The 23,112-nt window shown below is 52.0% G+C and overlaps 1 protein-coding gene across 6 annotated transcripts in view; it reads right to left on the bottom strand.

Moving 5' to 3' along the window:
- Positions 1–387: 387 nt before the first annotated feature.
- Positions 388–23,112, bottom strand: part of SLC25A25 (solute carrier family 25 member 25) — a 40,913-nt gene continuing 18,188 nt past the window's right edge. Inside the window, exons 1-11 of one of the 6 annotated variants that reach the window (XM_004048671.5) lie at positions 17,537–18,174; positions 8,393–8,519; positions 8,219–8,306; positions 7,490–7,525; positions 7,124–7,235; positions 5,773–5,931; positions 3,759–3,911; positions 3,382–3,489; positions 3,119–3,286; positions 2,459–2,609; positions 388–2,378 (exon numbers count right to left, since the gene is read on the bottom strand). In XM_004048671.5, coding sequence (XP_004048719.1) covers positions 2,194–2,378; positions 2,459–2,609; positions 3,119–3,286; positions 3,382–3,489; positions 3,759–3,911; positions 5,773–5,931; positions 7,124–7,235; positions 7,490–7,525; positions 8,219–8,306; positions 8,393–8,519; positions 17,537–17,755 — 1,506 coding nt within the window. In that variant the 5' untranslated portion in view covers positions 17,756–18,174 and the 3' untranslated portion in view covers positions 388–2,193. Of the gene's footprint in view, positions 2,379–2,458; positions 2,610–3,118; positions 3,287–3,381; positions 3,490–3,758; positions 3,912–5,772; positions 5,932–7,123; positions 7,236–7,489; positions 7,526–8,218; positions 8,307–8,392; positions 8,520–10,894; positions 12,024–17,536; positions 18,205–23,112 lie in introns of those variants that run through there. The other 5 variants (XM_019033692.3, XM_031014319.3, XM_004048670.5 and 2 more) reach the window with 5 other exon arrangements.

Here is a 23,112-nt window from a genome sequence, read left to right as displayed (position 1 = left end):
TGTCATCTAAATATAGATATTGAAGGTAATCCTCAGTCAGATGAGGTTACTGAGAGGGTGTGAGGAGGCAGGAGCGGGGTGAGGCTGGGAGGGGCAGCTGGGGGGAGGGGAGAAAAGCCCAGCGATGTCCTCGGTGTCTGTGAAGATGGCACTTCCGGCGGAGGGAGCGATCCCCCCACACCCTGCCTGAGACAGGCTGAGGAACGACCCTACACAGCAACTCAGGGCACCCCAAATCGAACACACAACCATTAAAGAGGGAGTGCCTCTAAGAAGCCGAAAGGGGGCGCCACCCAGGCTCCAGAGGGGAAAACAAGGGCTCATTTTCTAACATGTCAGCACCCCCAGACCACCCAGGCCCCCGTCAGAAAAATACTGGCTCCATGATCAGCTTTGAAACAACTTTATTAGAAGGCTGCTTTAAATGACAACTTCTAATGTCCAATTCTTTCTTAATTTGCTTTTTGACGACTCCAGTTATAACTATATGTTCATATATAACAATTTTTGCATTGATCTTTGCATCCTATTGAAGATTTCCTCATCAGGTCATTCTGGTGGAATGGAAGTGCAACCGTGAGGTCGCCAGTTGGCCGGCATTGTTAAGCAAGGGCAGCAGAAGGCTGGGAGGGAGGGAGCCAGCCCCCCACCCTCTCCTCCGGCCCCCGCCCACCACAAATTCACAGTGAGAGGAACCTCACTGCCTTGACATTCAGAAAGAGTGAAATAAAGAAACCCTCGCAGCGCAGGAAATAACTGGATTCCACCTTCAAGGTTATTGAGGTTCCTCCCTCTCTCTCCACGCCCCCAGTCAAACCCTGAAATCCTAAGGCTGGGGGCAAGCCCTTCCCCAACCTGCCAAAGGAAAGGAGCCAGGGCTGCTGCCTTCTGGCCGCTTTTCTGCCTCCAGTCCCAAAAGGAATTTCTCTGGACAGATGTGACTGCAGCGGCCCAAGGCCCCCCTTCTCCTCCTCCTCCCATCCCACTGGGCGGGCTTGGGAAGGTACAATCAACCATGAACATAAATATGAATAAAAAATGAACTTGAAAATGACAAGCTATTAATTAAACAAATCTATAAAAATAGTTAGGACATAACTCTGTTCAAATAAATACAAAATAAATAGGTTCCAAGCAGTGACACAAGTGGAATGTGAGGCTGGTCCCGCTGCGCCCCCGCTGGGGTTGGACAGGAACCCCCAGGGCGTCAGAACAGACTCTGAGCAGTCAGCCAAGCTCCTGCTCCCTCGTCTTCCTCTGGAAGCACAGAAGTCGCTCATTTGTCCGGCTTGTCCTTCTGGACAAAACCCTTTTCCCAACAGTGCATAATTAAGGCCTCCAACACCTTTTCCTTCCCTCCCCAGAACACACAAATACTCTGCCCTTCGCCCTCAAACATGGTGCTCCACTGCCCTCATGCCACAGTGGGGACAGTGAGTTTGATTCTGAGGTGGGGCCCATCCTGACAGGGTCCGGGCCAGCTCAGAGCACCATAAGCCCCAGCACTTGCCTTCTGTGCAGCCAGGCCAGGCAGCCCGAGCCCCCTGCACTCCCAAGCATGCCCGAGAGCCCCAGCCATCAGCAGGGCTCAGATGCCAGTGACCACAAGGCCAGATCCTTTCCTCTTCCTTCACAGCCAAGTTGGCGTCGATGCTGTAGGTTGGGAAGTCAGGCCTGGGAGGCCACATGACCTCACCTTTCATCATGGATTATGGGATTGGACGAGGGGGTGGGATGTGGGCTGTAGCCCTCCTCCCACCTTACCTCAGCAGACAGGCAGGCAGCAAGAGGGCACAGGGAGATGCACGGCAGACCAGAGGGCAGGGGCCGTGGCCAACAGCTGCCTGCAAGGATGAAATGGAAGAACTAAGCCGGCCTCCAGGCTCCAAGCTCGCTATTGGCAGGCACTGCAGAAAATGTCCTGTCCCTACACATGTGAGCCCGGAGCCTGCTGACCCTGGACCCTAAGGAATGCCTGTGGTCTTCCCTGGAACCAACAGGAGGGTCTGCTGGGGTCAGCAGGACAAGCCCTGGGCCTGCCAGCTCTCCCCACCCTCCCTGCGGGTGCGTCTAGGGTTTTCACAGCTTGGCTCGAGACAGCTTAGTGTTGGCACATTCACAGAATGAGATGGCTGCACACCCCGGGCTGCGGCCCAGGATCAGCGAGTCCACCGCGGGGCGGCCCTCCCCCCGTCACCGCGACTGCACGCCCAGGGTGATCTTCAGGTTCTCGTAGACCACGTAGCTGATGCTCACAGCTGGGATGACCTTCATGAAGTTGGGGGCCAGCCCCCTGTACAGCCCGAAGGCCCCCTCGGTCCGCAGGATCTGTTTGAAGAGGCTGCTCATGGTCACCTCCGGAGCGCCCTCAATGGAGGCTGCAGGATGGAGGCCACCAGTCAGATGCTTCTGTCCACACCCCCCGACCTCCCAGGGGACCGTCCAGGGCCAGCCTTACCTTGCGCCTGCATCCGGGTCCTGACTAGGGCGAGGGGGTAGCTGGCCAGCTGGCCACAGGTACTGGACATGGTGCCACAGGCCAGGAGCACAAACACGCCGGGGTCCGCGCTGTTCACTGCATAGCGCTGCAGCCAGGCATTCTTGAGCGTCTAGAAGGGGAAGGGAGCATGGGATAAGCCCTAGGAAGGGCTAGTGAGGCAGCAAGAGATGGGGCTGTTACTGGGGCCTCAGGCCACTGGAACCCGACTGCCGCGCCTGGGGCCTGGCTGGGCTCCTAGCCTGGCTGCCCTGTTTCTGCTGTCACTGGGAATTCCGGGACAAGGTAGAGGGAACACCTCCTTCCCCACACAGAAGGGCTGACTTCTGGGGTCTGTCTAGAGTGTGCTGGGGCCTGTGAGCTCCTGGGGGCCACCCTGCTCTGGGGATCTGCCTGCTGAGCCCCTGGGGATGCAGAGCCTGGGTGCAGGGCTCACAGGAGCTGCTGGGGTCTGCCAGGGGCAGGCAGGGTGAAGGAAAGCTGCAATAAACAGAAGAGCAGGAAGGAGACGCAGTCTTTGATGCAGTTTCCTGCACTAACCATGCGTCCGTCAAGGAGGGAGACAGCAGGTGGAGGTGTGCTGGGAGGGGGGTTTCTGAATCTGTCCAGCTTGGGCCTCACCTCGTAGACTGCAAGGTCGATGCCGGCATAGGGGATGATGCCCAGCATGTTGGGGACATAGCCTTTGTAGAAGGCGGCCACCCCCTCTCTGGCCAGGATCCTCCTGGCGCAGTCCAGCATTCCTGAGTACTGGCCTGTCTTCCGCAGCGCCATCCGGGTCTTCAGGACCTGCACAACAGGAGCAGCGGGACGCGTGAGCACAGCCTGTGCCTCTCCCCAGGCCCGTGCCCACTGCCCGCCCCAGGACCCAGGCGGCCCCTCACCTCCATTGGGTAGATGCTGCTCTGGGCAATGGCCCCTGCCAAGGACCCTGCCACAAGCCTCTCGTGAATCCTCAGAGTCTCCTGGTCACTACCAACAAGGCGCTTGATCTAGAACCAGGAACAAACAAACCACCCAATATACCCAGAGGTTGGGGCACCTGCTGCTGCCCCTCCCTTCCAGGAGTCCCTGGCACATTTTATGCTACCCAGAAATGTAAGGAACTGGTGGTGAGCCCGGGCCTCCTGCCTCGCCCTGCTGTCCCTGGGGTACCATGGCTGGCTCCAAGTGTCAGGGAGCTCAGCCCAGGGAAAGCCAGCAAGTCCAGGCAGTGAGTAGCCACTGGCCGGTGACCCTCCCTGAGGAGCTGGGTCCTCACCTGCTCATAGGCCATGAATTTGATGGCTGATTCGGGGGCAATTTTGAGGACGTTGATGCCATTGCCCCGCCAGAGTGACCTGGCCCCTCCTTCTCGAATCATCTGAGTGAAGCCACCAACGATGCCCATGTTGTTGCTGCGGGAGGCATGGACCTGGGAGGGAGGACCGAGCAGTCAGACGGACCCGGGGGGCCACAGGCTGCCTCACCCGGCCAAGAGCCTCTGCTGGCCAACCGGCTGCGGCCAAAGGGAAGGCTCTTTCTTCCGTGCATTTTGAAGACAAGCTTGGAATCATGAGCCCAAAGTAACCCAACACGGCTAAGTGAGGCTCAGCTCCATCGTACTGGGTATCTGCTGGTTGCCAGCCTTGTCCTGAACATCTCCATAAAGACGACTTAAAAAAAAAATCAAGGCTGGGCGCGGTGGCTCATGCCTGTAATCCCAGCACTTTGGGAGGCTGAGGCAGGTGGATCACTTGAGGTCAGGAGTTCGAGACCAGCCCAGCCAACATGGTGAAACCCCGTCTCTACTAAAAATACAAAAGTTAGCCGGGCGTGGTGGCAGGCACCAGTAATCCCAGCTACTTGGGAGGCTAAGGCAGGAGAATCGCTTGAATCCGGGAGGTGGAGGTTGCAGTGAGCCGAGATCGCGCCCCTGTACTCCAGCCTGGGCGACAGAGAGAGACTCTATTTTAGAAAAAAAAAAAAAAAGGGCTGGGAGTGTTGGCTCACATCTGTAATCCCAGCACTTTGGGAGGCCAAGGTGGGCAGATCACATGAGGTGAGGAGTTCGAGACCAGCCTGGCCAACATGGTGAAACCTTGTCTCTACTAAAAATACAAAAATTAGCCTGGGGTGGTAGTGCATGCGTGTAATAATCCCAGCTACTAGGGAGGCTGAGGCTGTAGAATTGCTTGAACCCAGTGAGGGAGGTTGCAGTGAGCTGAGATCATATCACTGTACTCTAGCCTGGGTGACAGAGCGAGACTGTCTCAAAAAATATATAATAATAATAATAGTAATAATAATTTTTAAAAATCAAAGTTTTTCATTATTAAAAAAACTTAAGACATATTAAAAAATAGAATGAATGCCCACTCAGCTTAGACAATGATCAAACCACAGCCAACCTCTCCTGCTGCCCCACCCATGCTGGTTTAAAGGCACACCCCAGGCATTTGATTTCACCCAAGGCCTGCTTTCAATCTCTACAACATTCCTGATAATTCTGCTAAAAAAACAAAAGGATGAGGCAGTTGTTCAAGCCCCTATTTTCACAGAGGAGGGGAAGTTCTGGGAGGGAAAGGGGTTTGCTCAAGGCCACAAGAGGGAGGGAGGCAGCTGTGGTGGTGCCCTGGGCAGAGTCCAACCCCGAGGCATTCTACCCTGAACCACCTGCTTCCTTTGTCTCCGTGCGACACAGGGAGGCCCAGCAAGGCAGACTGGGGAGAGAAAGGAGGCAGCTCTTCCAAGCCGGGCTCCTGGCACAAGAAGTACTAGGTACGGGCAAGGGGACAAGTGGTGGCCAGTCACCATTCAGACATCAAAGTCCACCAGTGTCGTCGTGTGGGTCAGTTTCACAATTCTGCCTTGACATCAGCCCAGCTTATCTCTGCTGTGTGGACATGGATTTGCGTACCTGGCCAAGGTAATGGTGTGGCTTCCCGTTGGCATCTGGGTCAGGTGAGGCTCTGCTGGCCCCAGGGTGGGGTAACGTACACAAAACGTACTTACAGAAATTGGTTCCTGCCTCACCCCAGTCTCGCTAGCTTCACCTGTCCACATTATGCCCCTGTAATGTGATGCCTCAGATAAAATTAGATCCGCTCTGCACAAAATGTCACCTACAGTGACATTTTGGTACCCTGTCTGAGCAATAATTCCAGTCTAATTTATTGGGTTAGAAAAGTTTGGGCCCAAAGCAGACACCAGGCAGAGAAAGGGAAAACTAGCCAAGCAGCATCCCCCAGGTGGAAACTGGCCCCCCAGGGGTCTGGGGCCTTTTCCCTACATACCTGCATGAGCACCTTGAGCCTGTCCAGGGGGGCCGTGCAGGTTCTGGATACGGCCCCTGCCCCACCTCCTGCCACCAGGTGTCTCCACCACATCCCCGTCTGCCTCTCCTCCACTGTGAACTCATCGGGGACCGTCAGATTCTCACCCACATCAAAGATCTGTGAGGAAAGATGGCACAAGCCTGACTCAGGACCCTTGGGGCAAGGCTGCTGGCACCTGTCTCCGTCTACCCTCTAGCGTGGCTCCAGGCCAGGGACCACAGGACAGGAAGAAGGCCAAGGACTCTGGGTGGGAAGCGGGCTGGGGTCTTTCCCTTCACTCTGAAGGTAGCAGAGCTCTCACCCCTGCTGGGGTCCTGGAGAGGCACAGGTATAGAACCTCAGCTGAACACAGCCGGGAGGTGCCGGTCAGAAAACCATTCACCGGCCCTTTCCAATGCTGCCAGGGAGCTCCTGCAAGAACAGCTCACAGGCCTGTGTGAGATTGCCAGGCTGGCTGCGCTGAAGGGATCAGGCCGGGGTGAGAGCCGTCTGAGATCTCACGTGTAACCAGATCACGCTGGCAGAACATTATGCAACGCCTCAGCAAACACGAGGGCTCGCTGCCTGCGTAACCTTTCTCTGGGTGGCATCCAGGCTGATCAGAGCCACCTCTGCTCTGATCCCAGGGCTAAAGGCCAGAGCTCTGGGCCAGCTACTCCCACCCCTGGAGCTGTCCATTTAATTTCACCTAACAAGCCCTGGCCTGGCACTGCCAGAGGCAGATGAGGAGCACCTCTGGCGTCCCCTCCTGGAGCGGATGGTCCAGAGGGACAGGACTGCACACCAGGACTCAGAGAGGGACACGCCAAGCGTGAAGGGCTCGGGGCAGAGACCAGCACAGACTCACATTTCTGAACATGAAACCACAGTGGACGGGGGCGAAAGGGCAGCAAATGTGTGAGCGTGGGGACACCTCACAGCTCTGCCTAGGTGTTCTCTGTAGAGTAGCTTCTGCCCCAGCCCCCTCCCACCGGGGGGAAGGCTCATACCAGCTTTGGGAGAACAGACAGCATCATGGGAAGGGGTATTTGAAGTGGCCCATGAGGAGCAGGGAGCATGTAGGGACGGAGGGTGTTCCTGGAAGAGGAAGCCTGTGTGTGTGAACGATGGGGCTGTTCAGGTTGGCTGGAGTGGCAGAACATGGGGAACATGCGGACAGCTCTACTGGGCTGGCAGAAGAGGGGACAGTCTCCTGTGGAAGAGGAGGTGGCTGGAAAGCCCCAGCTGCACTCTGGGATGGGGACGACTGGGTGACTCTGGGCTAAGGGTCCCTGGGAGCAGATGAGGGCCCTGGGCGCGCGGGGCTCACCGTGGAATGCTTCCAGTAGAGGATGATCTCGGGGATGTTTTCCACAGGGTGGAGGAGGTGGTAGTCTCTCCACTCGTTCCAGTCGATGGTCATCGTGCCGTTTTTATCCATGCTGCAAGACAGAGGCGAGGCTGCCCACGTGCCCACATGCCCATCCGCCAGCTGCATCCCCCCACCTCCCAGTGAGCCAAGGGCAGGCATTCGGATGCCCAGAAACCACACGAGGTGCCTCTGCCCCCAGGAGAAAGAGCAGGGGGCTCCACACCCCACTTAGCACAACAATGGCAATATAATGGCCCACAAGAATCCCGCTCTGATCAGGCATGGAAGTCAAGGGAGGCAGTCACGAGCGACATGGATACTTACTAGGTGACAGGGCCCCAGAAATGGCCCGTTCGTATTCTGACAGACAGACAAAGGATGCGGAGGAGAGAGCAGAAACAACACGCATAAGTGCTCGGAGCCATGTTAGTGAAGCAAGCACACACCCAGAGACAGGGGCACAGCACGGCACGAGACGAGCCCGCCACAGCAGCTGAGCCCAGGGCTGCTGTCCCTGAGGACCAGCCAGCGTTCAGACCGCAGGGTTTCCGGAAGGTCCAGCCAGGACAGACGGCAACTCCCAGGGCTGTTCCATGAGACTTCCTGGCAGCCGCCCCGCACCAGGGAGCTATCTTTTGGGGCAGCGCCTCTGACTAAAGCGTTAAGTGCAAGTTACCAGCATGGGGAAGAAATTCACCTGGGATCGAGGCTGCAGTGTGAGCCCCCCCCACCGCCCCGCCCCGCCCCGCCCCCACCACACGCACAGGTGCTCCTTGCTGGCCTTTTACCTATTTGAACCACCCCCAAATTAGTTTTCTCTTCATGGGCCACTGGCCGATGGGCAAAATTCCAGGTGATCTGTGATTCTTCCAATGAAAGCAGGCCTGCAACCCTGGGGAGGGGCTGGCCTCCCACAGGGGTTACTTATTCATCCTTTCAAACCACGAGAAGGCCAAGTTCAGGGTCAGCCCAGGGAATGGCATCGCAGGGTTAGTCTCAGAGCCTTCCCTTCATCACACTTAAACCAAACACAGAGGCTGGCTGAGCACTCACCTCTTGAGAATTTTTTCTGCCTGCTGTTCAGATATCTTGACTCCCAAGTCCCGCAGGGACTGCATGATCTCCTGCGCGTCAATGCGTCCTGCAAGAACAGAGGCCGTGAGCAGGAGCCAGGCGCACGGGAAGGCCCGAGGCTGGACCGGCCACAGCTCTGAAGGCAACCCTTACCATCATTCTTTTTGTCCAAACTCTTAAACACCAGCCTCAGTTTCTTCTCATGATCTTGGAGATAATGGACAAATTCTTCAAAGTCTAGCTGCCCATCAAGGTCCTTATCTCCAGCTTGTACAATTTTCTAGAAAAGAAAGGTACCATTTTGTCTTTTGGCTCCTGGACCAGCCTTTCCTTGTCCCTTGTGGGGCCCCATCCCCAGGCAATGACTTCACTAATTGCGAGCAGAGCTGGCCCCAAGGACCCAAGATGCTTCTGCTCCACTCCCAGAGCAACCATGGCAATCGACTCACATGCCAGAGCCACCACCTAGAACCCCAGGTGCTGGCCAGAACCCAGGCAAGGGCCAATCTTGTCTCCCTCCCAAGCAGAGAGGAAACAAGGAGCCTGGGAAGAGCCCTCCGGACAGAGGCCGACAGGGACAGCTGGGCACTTTCTCAGTCTGAAGACCTGCGTGCCGTACAGCCAGGGTGAGCAGGGTGGCTTCGCTGCAGCGCCGTCCCTGGGTCCCTGGACCCAGGCTTCAACCACACATGCTCCCTGCTGAGACTTGGGGATGGCCATGGAGTCCAGTTTCCGACAGGAACTCTGCAGCTCGCTTTTTCTCTCCTAAAACTGGCATTGGTCCGAGAATAATTTGGTGGGCAGGGTGAAAATCGGGGGCACAGCCAGACTCTGCCACAGCACCCGAGGCCGGGGAAGTGTAAGGAGCCAAGGGCATGTGTATGATGGTACTGCCAGTCCCTGCTCTCAGGGAAGCCAGGTGATAGAGCTGCCCTGGCTCTCTCGCTCACTCACTGAAAAGCACTTTAGTGTCCCAAGAAGGCTTTGAGAGACTGTTCCTTGGCAATGAGGTTCCAAAAGTAACCCCCCCCCCCCCCGCACCCACCTCCCAGGAGGTGGGCTTTGTTCAGCAGCTGTTAATGGTTGGCAACTGGGACAGCTCCATGAGAGTACACATTTCCCCAGCACCTAGCACGGGCCGCAGGGCATGCTAAATGCTTTACTTCTAGCAACCCACTTACCCCTCGCAAACAGCTCTAGGAGGTAGGAAATGTCATTTCCCCCATTTTACAGAGAAGGAAACACGAGTTCCGGGAGCCTAAACATTTACACAAGGTCAGACAGCTAGGGAAGTGGTGGGCGGGATGCAAGTTGGGCCGTGGTCCTCCCAAGCCGCCTCCCTGCACATCCTGCCGCCACCCTCAAGGCTAACCTCCAGAACATGGGGGATGAAAGTGAGTCACCCCAACTCAGCAACGCCCTGAATCCGGAACCCAAAACTGGAACCGAGAATCTCCCAAGGAAGATGGTATAGTCTTCCTGTGTCCTCCGGATTTCTCACTGGGAGAAATCAACTGACAGCCAGCTGGGGTTTGGAAATGGATGGCCCACTGGCTAGCTCACATCCTCAAAGGATCACCACCGCGCCTCTCTCTTAGACACACTACTGACAGCGCCTTGTGATTCCTCAGCTGCCAAAGGTGTCAGGGGCAGGGAGGCCTGAACAGATACCCCATGACCTGGCGCGATCAAAAGGCTAATGTGAGGGGCGTGGCTGGAATGTAGGACAGATGCTGGTACATATTTTATCTGCTGAGGTTACATTTAACTTCCTGTGGACATCTGTGCTCTCAGACGAGAGTGACATAAATCACCTATAGGGTGACTGCTCCAGATCTCTAACAGGAATGGAAATAGAGTGGACAAGCCATTTAGGCAGGAGGCGAACATCAGGCATGGAGCCCTCTGGGACCCAGCCGCCTGCTGCCAGGGTGAGCCACATGCCTCCCTGGGGTGGGTGCTGTCGCAGACACCCAGAGCAGAGGGTGTGCTCACCGCAGCTGGCTTCAACGCATTCTCAAAGTGCTTGCTTCTGCCTCACAGGGCCTGGGCCTCCTTCTGTCTCCTTCCTTGGATCTGCAAATCCCCCTCGGTGCACAGTGGGCACTGGGGGTAGCAGGGAAACTGATTAACCGAGAAGCCAAGGTGGCAAGGGGCCTCCAGCCTCTGCAGCTCGGCTTCCTCACTTTCAGGGCAGACACAGGCCCTGTTCCACAGCGATGTCTGAGGGTCGAGAAGGCGGGAGGCTCCCTCACCCCCACACCAGGGACGGGCAGCTCCACCACGCAGCACCCTCAACTCCTGGTCCTCCCTGCCTTCTCCTCCCATGCACTACTGGCCTGCCCCCCAGGTCCCTTTCTGGCTCTGTACTTCTCAGGAACACCCCCCTCATTCCAGCAAAAGGAATTTCCTTTCTGAAAGTCCATTTCTCACAACAGCCTTCGCTGGAATTCCAGCCTTCCTGGGAAGTCACATGAAAACCGGTCACTCCTGTGACGTACACGTGCCGGCCATAGCCGCATGGCAATGGGAAAAAACTGCTACATTTCAGACATTCTTTCCTCTCGGTGGGGGATGGTTCATGCATGCTCAGCCATTCACTCAACGAACACCGGTTGAACGCGCCTCTCCCTTCCACGCGGTCACCCCACAGACCTGCTTCCACTGGCGGTAGGTGGAGAATTCCTGGGAGGGGATGAAGACACTGAGCTTGAAAATGGACTTCAGCTCGGCAGGGAGCCCCTTCGACTCAAAGTACTGGAACTCGGTCTGGGCTTCCCCGATGACCGGCACGTACAGGCACAGACAGAGCATGTTGGCGGCCTGCTGGGTGCTCCGCTGCCCTCACCACCGGGAGCAAGTTCCCTAAATGCTGCCGGTCCCGGGAAACTTGCATAAGACAAGCCTGGCCTCAGCTGTCATTGGCTGCTTAAGCCCTGCCCTTTTACTTAATTGAAAAAAGAAAAAAGCCCTCCCACGGCAAGTCCTGCCAACAGCCAATGAACACAGAGCCCGGGGGAGAAGGTGGCATCAGGTTGCTCAAGTGAGAGGCACAAAGATCAGGGCTGACGTCACCGCTCCCTCCCTGCAGTTAACTCTTGGAGAAGAGGCCGGGTGGCGCGTTCTGCCTGCCTGGGTACCAGGTACAGAGCCCAAACAAACCTTCACCCTCTAGCTGCCAACCCCTCCAGATGAACAAACAGCCTATGGCTGCTTTCACACAAGGTCCCCAAACGTGTCACACAACAGTTTTCTCCTTTTAGTAAATCATTCCCAACCGAAAAATCAGTAGTTGGAGAGAGACAGAGCTGATTGCCACTGCAAACGGGCCCAGTTCAGCTGTGAGGATAGGAGGCTGAGGGGTGGCTGAGAGCCAGGTGCCTAGCCACCCTGGAAAGTGGACCCCCCCATGGGCCCATGTATCCCACAGGGGAGCTGCCCTGGCCACACACAGCTCCAGGCACAGTTCTAGCTGGCTCCTGCTCCAGGGAACCTGCAGCCCTCCACAGCCCACATTGCATTGAAACCTCTTCCAGGCCATTCTGCAATGTGAGCACCAGCCTTCACCTAGGGGCCCCAGAGTGCCCAGGAGCTGACATGATGGGGTTGGTAAGAGGACACCATGCCGAAGGACTCCCCAGAAGCATCAATCTGGGGTCAGTCGAGGCCTCACATGAGACCCACAGTCTTCAACGCCCACGTCCGCTCAGAACACGTAGGAGCCCAGTCTTAGTCACAGCTAGAACTTTGCTGTTCAATACAGAAGCTTTTTAAATGTAAAGTCATAGCCAGGCGTGGTGGCGCACGCCTGTAATCCCAGCTACTGGGGAGGCTGAGGCACAAGAATCGCCTGAACCCAGGAGGCGGAGGTTGTACTGAGCCGGGATTGTGCCACTGCACTCCAGCCTGGGTGACAGAGTGAAACTGTGTCTCACGCAAAAAAGTAAATTCATTAAAATGACATGAAATTACAAACTCAGTTCCCCAGGATAGCCACGCATAGTCACTGGGCATTTCTGCCACAGCAGAAACTTCACTGGGCAACACAGCTCGAGAACGACCCTTTCAGGGCAGGACGACCCTGTCTGCAGGCCGGCCTGAATTCTCCACTCATTCCTTCCCCACAGATTCGTGCTGCGGAGGAAGAGACCACGTCACCAAGATGAGAACAGGCTCAGTCTCACCCTTGTTCCTTCTACAGCGCGCCACTTCCTAATATAGACTATATCTTCCCACTACCGGGATGGATAAAAATGGATAGTTATTACTTGGGGATCACAGAAGTAAAAGGACTTTTTAATGCACTAAAAAGCTTGTTGTTAACTCGTAAAGAGAGTGTTACAAGATGTTGATACTTACACACAACATTATGAAACAGAGATTATGACAAGTGATATGACATTTGGGCCTTCTAACAGAGATCTGATAACGAGTCTGTGAGAACAGGTCTTGGGCTACCCTAGTGACGGATCCTATGAGGTCGCACTGGATTATCCAGGCAGATTCCTGCTCAGCCTCCGCTAAATCCATGACACTCAGCTATCTCTTAAGCTGCCCAATCCAGAATGTTCTGCCTTGGGCTATTTTAACACGCCTCTTATCTCTACCACCAGGGTCCTTGAAGGTAGACGGCTCTTACTTCAAACCGTTGGACCTCCTTGTCTGGAAATAACCTCCTGCCTTGATCAAATAAGGGTGCTTCATGAACAGCTTCCAAATGAGTGAATTAGCTCAAGGGGCTCTAAGACCCCAAGAAACAAACTTATAACCATGCTTGATGAAGGCCTATTTTTCTGAGCATCTGCAAATAGAGTTGTCAGGGCATTATACTCAAATGGACAAGATAATGTATCATTATTATTATTTTTTTTGAGACAGACTGTCACTCTGTCACCCAGGCTGGAGTGCAGTGGCACGATCTCGGCTTACTGCAACCTCTGCCTCCCAGGTTCAAGCGACTCTTGTGCCTCAGCCTCCCGAGTAGTTGAGATTATAGGCGCCCACCACCACGCCTGGCTGATTTTTGTATTTTTAGTAGAGACTAGGTTTTACCACGTTGGCCAGGCTGGTCTCCAACTCCTGGCCTCAAGTGATCTGCCTGCCTCGGCCTCCCAAAGTGCTAGGATTACAGGTATGAGCCACTGCGCCTAGCCTCTATTATTTTATTTTAAAGGAGGTTCACATTTATAAATAAAAGCTGAACCCTAAAATGCTGGTCTTTAGGAATGCTCACTCTACTTTATGAAATGAGATGTTGCCCTATTAAAAAAAATGCTGATCTTCCTTTGTTAAATTACTGTTTGCTTCTGAAACTAAATTATACAGATCTGTTGAATATCTCATTTTAGTGATGACTGCAGTCATTCTAATATAAAAAAGCAAATATTTTGACTGAATAAGTTCAATTGGAGATTTCACTTTCTATTAAAGTATATTTTAAAAATAATTATGGCACATATTACTGTACCATTGAGTTTTATAATGTATTTAACAAAAGAAATCTGAGAAGAGATTTGAAAATGATACTAAATAAAAGTGAAACCTGTATTCTTCTTTTTTTTTCTTTGTCTTTCCTAAGATGGAGTCTTGCTCTGTCGCCCAGGCTGGAGTGCAGTGGCGCGATCTCGGCTCACTACAACCTTCACCTCCTGGGTTCAAGCGATTCTCCTGCCTCAGCCTCCCGAGTAGCTGGGACTACAGGTGCCCACGAGCACACCCAGCTAATTTTTAAAAGGGTTCTAACTTATTTGCTGCTGTGACTGAGTCTCATGGAATGTCTTCATTGGATAAACTTCAATTGGCGTTTGGTTTTTTAAATCATCCATCCTACTGAGTTTCACAGGTAACTCAGGACTCCGTGTTCATATAAAAATGGAGAGTTCTACCCAAATAAGCCCATCTCTAGGTGGCTAGTGTCCAGGACAACTGCTCTATTCCTGGAACTGCAGACTGTGGGGGCCCAGAGGGGCTCTGGGATCATCCCTTAATCTCCGAGTTGAGCAAACAGGCCTGGGAGAGGTGACCTGATTTGCCCAATTCCCAAAGCCTGTCAAGGGCAGGGCAGGGCCTTGCACCCAGGGTTCTTGTTACAACATCCACTTCAAACAGCACCCAAAACAGATTTTAGTATTCAGTTCCCAAAGGATGCCGGTAAGCCAGACAGTAGGTGATACCTCACACTGGAAGGCGGCAGGTGTGTGGGAAAGGTGTAACTTGAGCAAGTTGAGCCCTAGCTAAATACAACCAAAAACGGTGTTTGTGTCACAGCTTCTGAATGCCTCTGTGAGAACTAGATTATGGAGGAACTAAAGCAGGCCTCGGGTTTCAGCCCTGATGCTTCACACCGGCCTTCTTGACACTCCAAGATCTGGGCACAACGCGCATTGTGTGCGATGCCTCGCTGCTCTTTATTATTCTGACTTTGTGGCACAGACCCTCATCTGTTTCAGCTCCTCCGATGTCCATTCCTATGACTAGTATTCGGAAACAGTGACAGCAACACTAGGTCCCTTAGGATTCAGTGGCATCAGATTGCAATTAATCTATAAAGTAGCAGTTCCTCTCCTGAGCATCTTCTCACAGCAAATCTGCCAATGCTACCAAAAGCTTTCCTTGTTCTACCACTATGTTACATGCCAGAAGAAAGCAGGTGCTTCAGGTAAAGGCCGGAATACCATGAATAAGAACAGGGCAGGTACAGTGCCTCTGGGAGTGTAGCATTAGGTCAGAAAGTTCCTCTCCCCTCCTCTGCAATGACTCAGACTGAGCCAGAAATATTAATATGAGGAAGCTTTGCCAGCATCCAGCCGCTCAAGCCCCACCCACCCTTAAGGCTCTCAAACCTCATTGGCAGCTGTGGCCACAGTGTCATTTGATGATCAGGTTGCCATGACAGCCTAGTGTAGCCAGTTTCCAATGAAACCTGCCTACACTTGGCAGTTACACACACAATGAGCAAAATTCTCTGTGCTTCCGAGAAGACAGCCCCTCAGGATTTGAAAGCTTGAATGCCGCTGAGGGCACCTCCCACTCCAGAGTAATGGCTTTCTTCTCCAACTGAAGATTAACTGTAAGACAAAGATAAAGGGAAAAACTGGAACAGTTCCTAGAATAAAAGCTTGCAGGAACCTGACTCACTAGCAGACATATTTAAACAGGGGAAGTGAGAGCAAAACAAAGTAGTGCTTCTGGGACACTGAGAAGCCCGAGAACCAAAGTGAACTTTTCTTTTTTTCTTTTAAACAGAGTCTTGCTCTGTCACCCAGGCTGGAGTACAGCGGCACAATCTTGGCTCACTGCAACCTCCGCCTCCTGGATTCAAGCGATTCTCCTGTCTCAGCCTCCTGAGTAGCTGGGACTACAGGCACGCACCACCACGCCCAGCTAATTTTTGTATTTTTAGTAGAGATGGGGTTTCACCATATTGGCCAGGCTGGTCTCAAACTCCTGACCTCGTGATCTGTCCACCTCAGACTCCCAAAGTGCTGGGATTACAGGCATGAGCCACTGCGCCTGGCCTAAAGTGAACTTTTCAAAAATGTTTCCAAAACATTCTGGAGGTCCTTTTTGTGATTTGGTGAGGCCAGCCCCAATCAGCCAGTGATCACAAACCCCAAACACCTTCAGAGCACTGTTCTGGAAAAGGATGCGGGCTGCATCCATGTTCCTGTTACTGCAGTTCTTGGTCTATCTGCTTTGAGAGTCTATGCTTCTCAGATTTGCTTTCTCTCTGGCTTCAAGCCCAACCAGCTGCCCCATATCCCACTTGGGGCTCCCCCAATTTGCAGCCAGCTGAACTGTCTCTCTTTTGGGGATCAGCCAGTAAAAGGTGTGGGTCTCTTGATTCTGCAGGCCAGGAACTAAGCTGTTCAGAACAGACAGTCCTATCCTAGGCAGTCCCTGGGGGGAGAGCTGGCAAGGGGGTACTGTATGATGCTGAAAAATAGAGCAGTTAACTGCTAAAGACAAAAATAGGTGATTTTAAAAGGCAGCCGGCCATTCGAGGTAGTAATAAGGCAAGCAGGTCTATAGATAAAAGTTCCTCACAAAGCTAGTGCCACAGCCATTCCAATCTTGTCTAAAACAATCAAAAGGTACAAAGTGACACCCTCTCTTTGCATATTAAGCACAGACATCTCAGGCGTAACAGTCTCTGAGAGACCCGCTGCTTTGCTCAGAAGGAACCCATCAAAGACGAAGACTTCTCCCCAGTGCCCACATGACTGCAAATGTTATTACATCAAAAGTCCCTAGTAGCAAAGGCAAAATGAGCTTTTATTTCTTAAATGTAGCAATTCATCTTAACATCTCTGTGGTATCTACAATGTGCCAAACGGGCAGAATCTCCTTTTCTTCTCTGATTTTTCTCCTGAGTAAAAAGATTGAAAATAACCAAAGCTCAGGAGGTGAACGAGGTCACTCCTACGGCAGGGAGGAGAAATCTGAGCCAAGTGGCAATTTCCTTTCTAATACTGAGCACTCCATTAGTCTCCTTAAAAACTGCTTTCCTAAGGGGAAAATGAGGCAGCACAGGACAAGGATTTGGGGGTGAAATCTCAGCTCCACCTCTCTTTAGTTGTTTAACCCTGGGCAAATAATGTAACCATTCTGCACCTCAGTTTCTTCATCTACGAAATGGGGATACTACCACTTACCTTGGCTCTTGTGAGGATGGTAACTCACGCTCTGGGCTTAGGAGGGATGAAAGACCCCACAGTTGGCAGACCCGCAGCGGCCGCAGTCATTTCCAGAGGGGCACCAGCCTCTGCGCCTCATGACTCCAGCCTCTCCTCGGACCCAGTCTCACGCCTTCACTCTTCCTCCCAGACCCAAAGGAGAGATGGGTCGGACCCAGGCAAGGGGACTGTGACCTTCAGGATGCCAAGACCACCCCCACAGCTCCAAGCAACTGGGTTCCACGGTCAAGGCGCACTCTCTCGCCCCTTTAGCTTCGCCCTTCCTGAGCTGTTCGGATAAGCTAAGGCACACTTTCACAGGCTGCCCCTCACTTTCAAATGGCTTTCTTCAGCCAAACTAACAAATCCTAAGGCAAGTCTATTGCAACCTTCCTTCCCTCAACAGCCACACTGGGGTGCTCGCAGTGGGTAATGCAGCTTTCACAGGGGCCACAGAAAGATTTTAGATTGAATTTGTGGGCTTCCTCATTGCCTACCACTTCTCCCTGAACCCCGAACTAACGTTGTGAGTTCTCCCTTCCTCCCCACACTCGTTTTTTCCCCAGGAAAATGATCCCAGACCAGGCCCTAAACTAGGAGGTCCTCTTGAGGCCAACATTACCTTAGGAAACTGCTCTGCAGGTCCAACCACCAGCAAAATGGTGGGTCTTTTTTCCGTGGCCTCAGCCCTTCCGTCCTGTTTCCCCAAAAAGCTTGCCATCTGGTCTCTCCGGGCAGGGGCTGGGGTGCCTCTGACTTCATGATTGTCCCCCTCTCTGGAGCCTTGGCACCCAGCCCTGGGGAAAAAGCTAGCTAGGAAATGCCACAGCATCTGCAACATCACGGTCTCCTCCAAACGCCTCCGATGGTGACTGTTCACTTTTGAGGGATGTGACCACAGTACCAAGGCTCTCTGGCTACACAGCTGCTGGGAGGACTGGCCTGGGGTTCTCAGGCTGGAAGCTCTGCATGCAGGGGCGGTTTCCTGCTTTTTCAAATGTGCTAGTACTGCTGTCGTGCCCGGCCTGAGAAGTAGCTCACTCTAAGGGAGGCTTGCCAGGCTGCCGGCAATAAGGAGAAAGCAGCTGGAGCTTCTTCAATAAAAACTCACTTCTGCAGGTGATGGTGAGCAAACGTTTGGCTTTTTTTAAAAAAAAAAAAAAAGAAAAGAAAGACGCGACAGCCAAGCAGACCACTCCCGGAGGCAGCAAGCAACTTCGAGCTCCCAGTTATTCAGCTGTCCTCGCTCATCACCCAAGCCGAGGACCTGAGCATCCAGTCTGCATTCTCACTGCAGCAGAGCCCGGCCAATCACCTCTGCCGACACTACCAAGTTCATTATCCCTACCAGCACCAGCCCTCCAATCACAGGCAGCTGATTGCCTGCATGAAGCCCGGCAATTCTGCAGGGAGGTGCGGACTCAAGCTCCAGATGAGGCTCAGCTTACAGAATCCACTTTGAGCTGGCTCCTTAGCAAAAGTAACTCCCTGCCCTCTACCCGGGTTGCTTCCAGAAGGCATTCACCATCAAGTGCAACACCATCAAGAGTCCTTGGCAGCATGTCCTAAGAGCATTCTAGAAACATTTTTCCTTGTTTCAAGATCCAGTTTTCTCCAGCAGAGCACATGCCACATCACAGCAGCTACTTCTGCTGCGTCTCCCTCCAGAAGATGAGCTGCCTGGGGGCAGGGACCAAGTCACAGACCTTTCTACCCATAGGACCAGGCACAGATTAAGTCTGTAGACTGAACTGAGTAAAAGGTCATAAATAAAAAGGAATTAATCTTTGGTCATTTGTTTCTTAGTTTACTAACAGATAAATGCACTGGCTACTGTCATTCCTCACTGAGGTGACCCTCTGATAGTGTTCACAACCTTTATTGATTGATTGATTGATTGAGATGGAGTCTCGCTCTGTCATCCAGGCTGCAGCGCAGTGGGTCGCTCTTGGCTCAACGCAACCTCCACCTCCCAGGTTCAAGCGAATTCTCCTGCCTCAGCCTCCCAAGTACCTGGGATTACAGGCACCTGCCACCATGCCTAGCTAATGTTTGTATTTTTAGTAGAGACGGGGTTTCACCATGTTGGCCAGGCTGGTCTCAAACTCCTGACCTCAAGTGATCCACCCACCTTGGCCTCCCAAAGTGCTAGGATTACAGGAGCGAGCCACCACGTATGGCCCCACAACCATTATTTTAAAAATACAAACACAAGGCTGGATGTGATGGCTCATGCCTATAATCCCAGCACTTTGGGAGGCCAAGGCAGGCGGAGTTCAAGACCAGCCTGGCCAACATGGTGAAACCCCGTCTCTACTAAAAATAGAAAAATTAGCCGGGCATGGTGGCAGGCACCTGTAATCCCAGCTACTTGGGAGGCTGAGGCAGGAGAATCACTTGAACCCAGGAGGCGGAGGTTGCAGTGAGCCAAGATCGCACCATTGCACTCCAGCCTGGGTGACAAGAGCGAAATTTCATCTCAAAAACAAAAAACAAAAAAAACCAACTTGTTAAATGACAAAGTATAGAAGAAAGGGGATTGTGTGCTGCCATTTATTCCTAGCTTTTATTTGTGAAGACGGCCTCTGGAAAGACAATCAAATTGAAGAGAGGGTGTGGGGCAGGGAGGACACTTGGGGCTTTGAGAGGAGAAAGGCAGATGAGAGACATGTTTTCACCGAACATCCTCTTATATCTTGCGAAACTGAACCATAAGCATGTATGACCCAGGCATACACACATACACATGTAAATAAAACAATCATTGAAAAAGAAGGCCGAGCGCAGTGGCTTACACCTGTAATTCCAGTACTTTGGGAAATGGAGGTGGGCCGACTGCCTGAGCCCACGAGTCTGAGACCAGCCTGGACAATGTGGAGAAACCTGCCTCTTCAAAAAGTAAAAAAAAAATAGCCAGGCATCGTGGTGCCTGCTGTAGTCCCAGCTACTCAGGAGGCTGACAGGTGGGAGGATCACTTGAGCATGGGTGGTCAAGGCTGCAGTGAGCCATCATCGTGCCACTGCAGTCCAACCTGGGTGACAGTGAGATCCTGTCTCAAAAAAAAAAAAAAAAAAAAAAGACAATCTGGAGAGAAAGTAAGATGGTTGAGATGGGGTCCTAAGGCTTGTTCTGAAAGCTGAAGGAGCCTGTATCAGTTGCCCCCTCACTAGATAAACAGAACTTGTCCAGAAGCAGTTTTGCATGTTGATTAAATGCACAGTCTCTGGAGCCAGACCCCAAATTCCAATCCTGGCCATCACTTATTAGCTGTGTAATCTTGGCTAAGATACTTCAGCTCTCTGTGCTTCACTAGCCTTATGTGCAAAATGGAGTTAGTACTTCATAGAATTGGTTAAAGACTAAATTAGAGAATATATAAAGTTCTTAGGACAGTACATGGAGCTATTAGCTATTTTATTATTATTATCTACAAAATGATTGCGATTCATGCAACTAGATCATTTTAATACTAAAGAAGAGCCAGTCCACAGCCAAAAACCCTAAGTAAATAAAAATCCTTTGGCCAGGAGTGGTGGTTCACGTCTGTAATCCCAGCACTTTTGGGAGGCCAAGGCAGGTCTTTTGAGCCCAGAGTTTGAGACCAGCATGGCCAACATAATGTGACTCTGTCTCTACAAAAAAATCAAAAATTAGCCGAGCATGGTGGTGCGCACCTGTAGTCCCAGCTACACGGGAGGCTGAGGTGGGAGAATCACCTGAGCCTGGGAAGTGGAGGCTGCAGCCTGGTTGACAGAGTGAGACCCTGTCTCAAAAATAAATAAATAAATCCTTTAATGAATGTGAGCCCTGTTTTTAGGCACAGAAAGTCTGGCCAGATGGAGGAGATAGTGATGTTTTGGCCTCCCATCTACACACATAAGAGAAATCCCTTATTTAGTAGATTACCGCTTTTTAATTTAATGCACTTCCTCCTACCACAGAACTGAGTTATGAGTTCAAGGGCTTCCAGCAAAGACAGGAGTAACAGGGACTAAGTCACCTTCCTGCCTATAACTACAAGTGCAAACAAAACATAGAAAACAATCTTTCCCAGCCACTGGACAACAGGCTAAGGACACTGATTCCTGAGAAATGTATACAAATGAAGCCAGGAGCGCCTCCCATTGCCCCAGCTTCCTGCCTGGAGCTTCCAGTCTAGGTGCAGAGCAGAGAAGCCAGGTGGAACCCAGCAGCCTCCTGATGTTCAAGAGATGGGGCTGAGAGGCTGGGGAGGCCAGGCCAGGGCAGCTAGAGTGTGCCAGACAGAGCGCCGGAGAGGAGAGAGCTGCACAGGGAGTGAGCTCCCCCAAGGGTTCCCAGGGAGTCACAGCGCATGGGTGGGAGGAACCTACCTAAGCATGGGGAAAGAACCATCCCAAAGGATTACAGGGCTAGGAATAGTTCCCGTTCCCATCAGCCAGAGTGGAAAACCTCAGAATACAGGGAGGTTCAGAAAGAGTGCTCAGAGGGTTTTGCCTCTACAGTGAGGCAAAGCCAGCCCTAGGCTAAATGCTGTCCTTGTTCCACCCAACAAAGCAAGCCCTGCAAGGGTCAAACTACTCCAAGATAAAGCTCAAGAATATTCATAGGAATACACTAATAACCAGCACCCAAGAGGGTAAAATCCAGTAAAAAATGAATAGGAACTACAAAGAAGCAGGAAAAGGTGACCCATAATGAGGACAGAAATCAATAGAGACTGAGCAGAAATGACATGTATGATAGACTTAGTACACAGGGACATTCAAAATTATCATAATTGCACTTCCTATGCACAAGAAAGTAAGGAAAGATCAAGTGTGTCAAGTAGAGACTCCGCAGATTAAAAAGCTCCACCTCAAACTCTAGGTAAAAACTACAATGTCTCAGATGAAAAATGATTTTAACAGATCAGACACTGCAGAAGAAAATATTAATAAACTTGAGGACACAGCAATAGAAACTTCCTAAAATAAAACACAGAGGAAACAAAACAAACAGAGCATTGGTGAGCGGTGGGATGACCCAAACAGGTTAACACCCATAGCTGGAGTCCATGAAGGAGGGGGCTGAAAAAATAATTTAAAGAAATAATGGCCAAATATTTCTCCAAATTTATTAAAAGCTACAGATCTACAAATCTAAGATGCTCAACAAACCCTAAGCACAAGAAACATCGAAAAAACGAACTCTGGCACATCACAACTAAATTTCGGAACACCAGTGATAAAGAGGAAATCTTAAAAGCAGACAGAGAAAACAAGACCCACTACATACAGATAAGAATGACTGGGTTCTGGCCAGGCGTGGTGGCTCATGCTTGTAGTTCCAGCTACTCGGGAGGCTGAGGCAGGAGAATCGCTTGAACCCAGAAGGCGGATGTTGCAGTAAGCCGAGACTGCGTCACTGCACTGCACTCCAGACTGGGCGACAGAGTGAGACTCCGTCTCAAAAAATAAAATACAATAAAATAAAAGAATGACTGGGGGCCAGGCACGGTGGCTCACGCCTGTAATCCCAACACTTTGGGAGGCTGAGGCTGGCTGCAATGGTGCGATCCCAGCTCACTGTAACCTCCGCCTTCCGGGTTCAAGCAATTCTCCTGCCTCAGACTCCCAAGTAGCTGGGATTACAGGCACCCGCCACCATACCCAGCTAATTTTTGTATTTTTAGTAGAGATGGGGTTTCACCATGTTGGCCAGGCTGGTCTTGAACTCCTGACCTCAGATGATCCACCCACCTTGGCCTCCCAAAGTGTTGGGATTACAGGCATGAGCAACTGCTCCCAGCCTATTTAAGTATCTTTAAAAGATAAGTGACTATTTAAAGCAAAAATAAAACAATACACTGTGGGTTTATAACGTGTGTAACAGTAAAATGCATGAGGACCACAGCTCAAAGGCTGGGAGGATAGAAATCAAAGTATACTGTTTAAGATTCTAAAACTAGGCCAGGTATGGTGGCTCTCACCTGTAATCCCAGCACTTTGGGAGGCTGAGGCGGGAGGATTGCTTGAAGTCAGGAGTTTCAGACCAGCCTGGGAAACAAAGTAAGACCCTGTCTCTAGAAAATATACAAAAATTAGCCAAGTGGCCAGGCACAGTGGCTCACGCCTGTAATCTCAGCACTTTGGGAGGCCGAGGCGGGTGGATCACATGAGGTCGGGAGTTCGAGACCAGCCTCACCAACATGGAGAAAACCTGTCTCTACTAAAAAT

The sequence above is a fragment of the Gorilla gorilla genome, chromosome 13 (genome assembly GCF_029281585.2).
Source record: "Gorilla gorilla gorilla isolate KB3781 chromosome 13, NHGRI_mGorGor1-v2.1_pri, whole genome shotgun sequence".
In the NCBI taxonomy this organism is placed as follows: Eukaryota; Metazoa; Chordata; class Mammalia; order Primates; family Hominidae; genus Gorilla; species Gorilla gorilla.
This window is presented reverse-complemented; position numbering and strand designations above follow the sequence as displayed.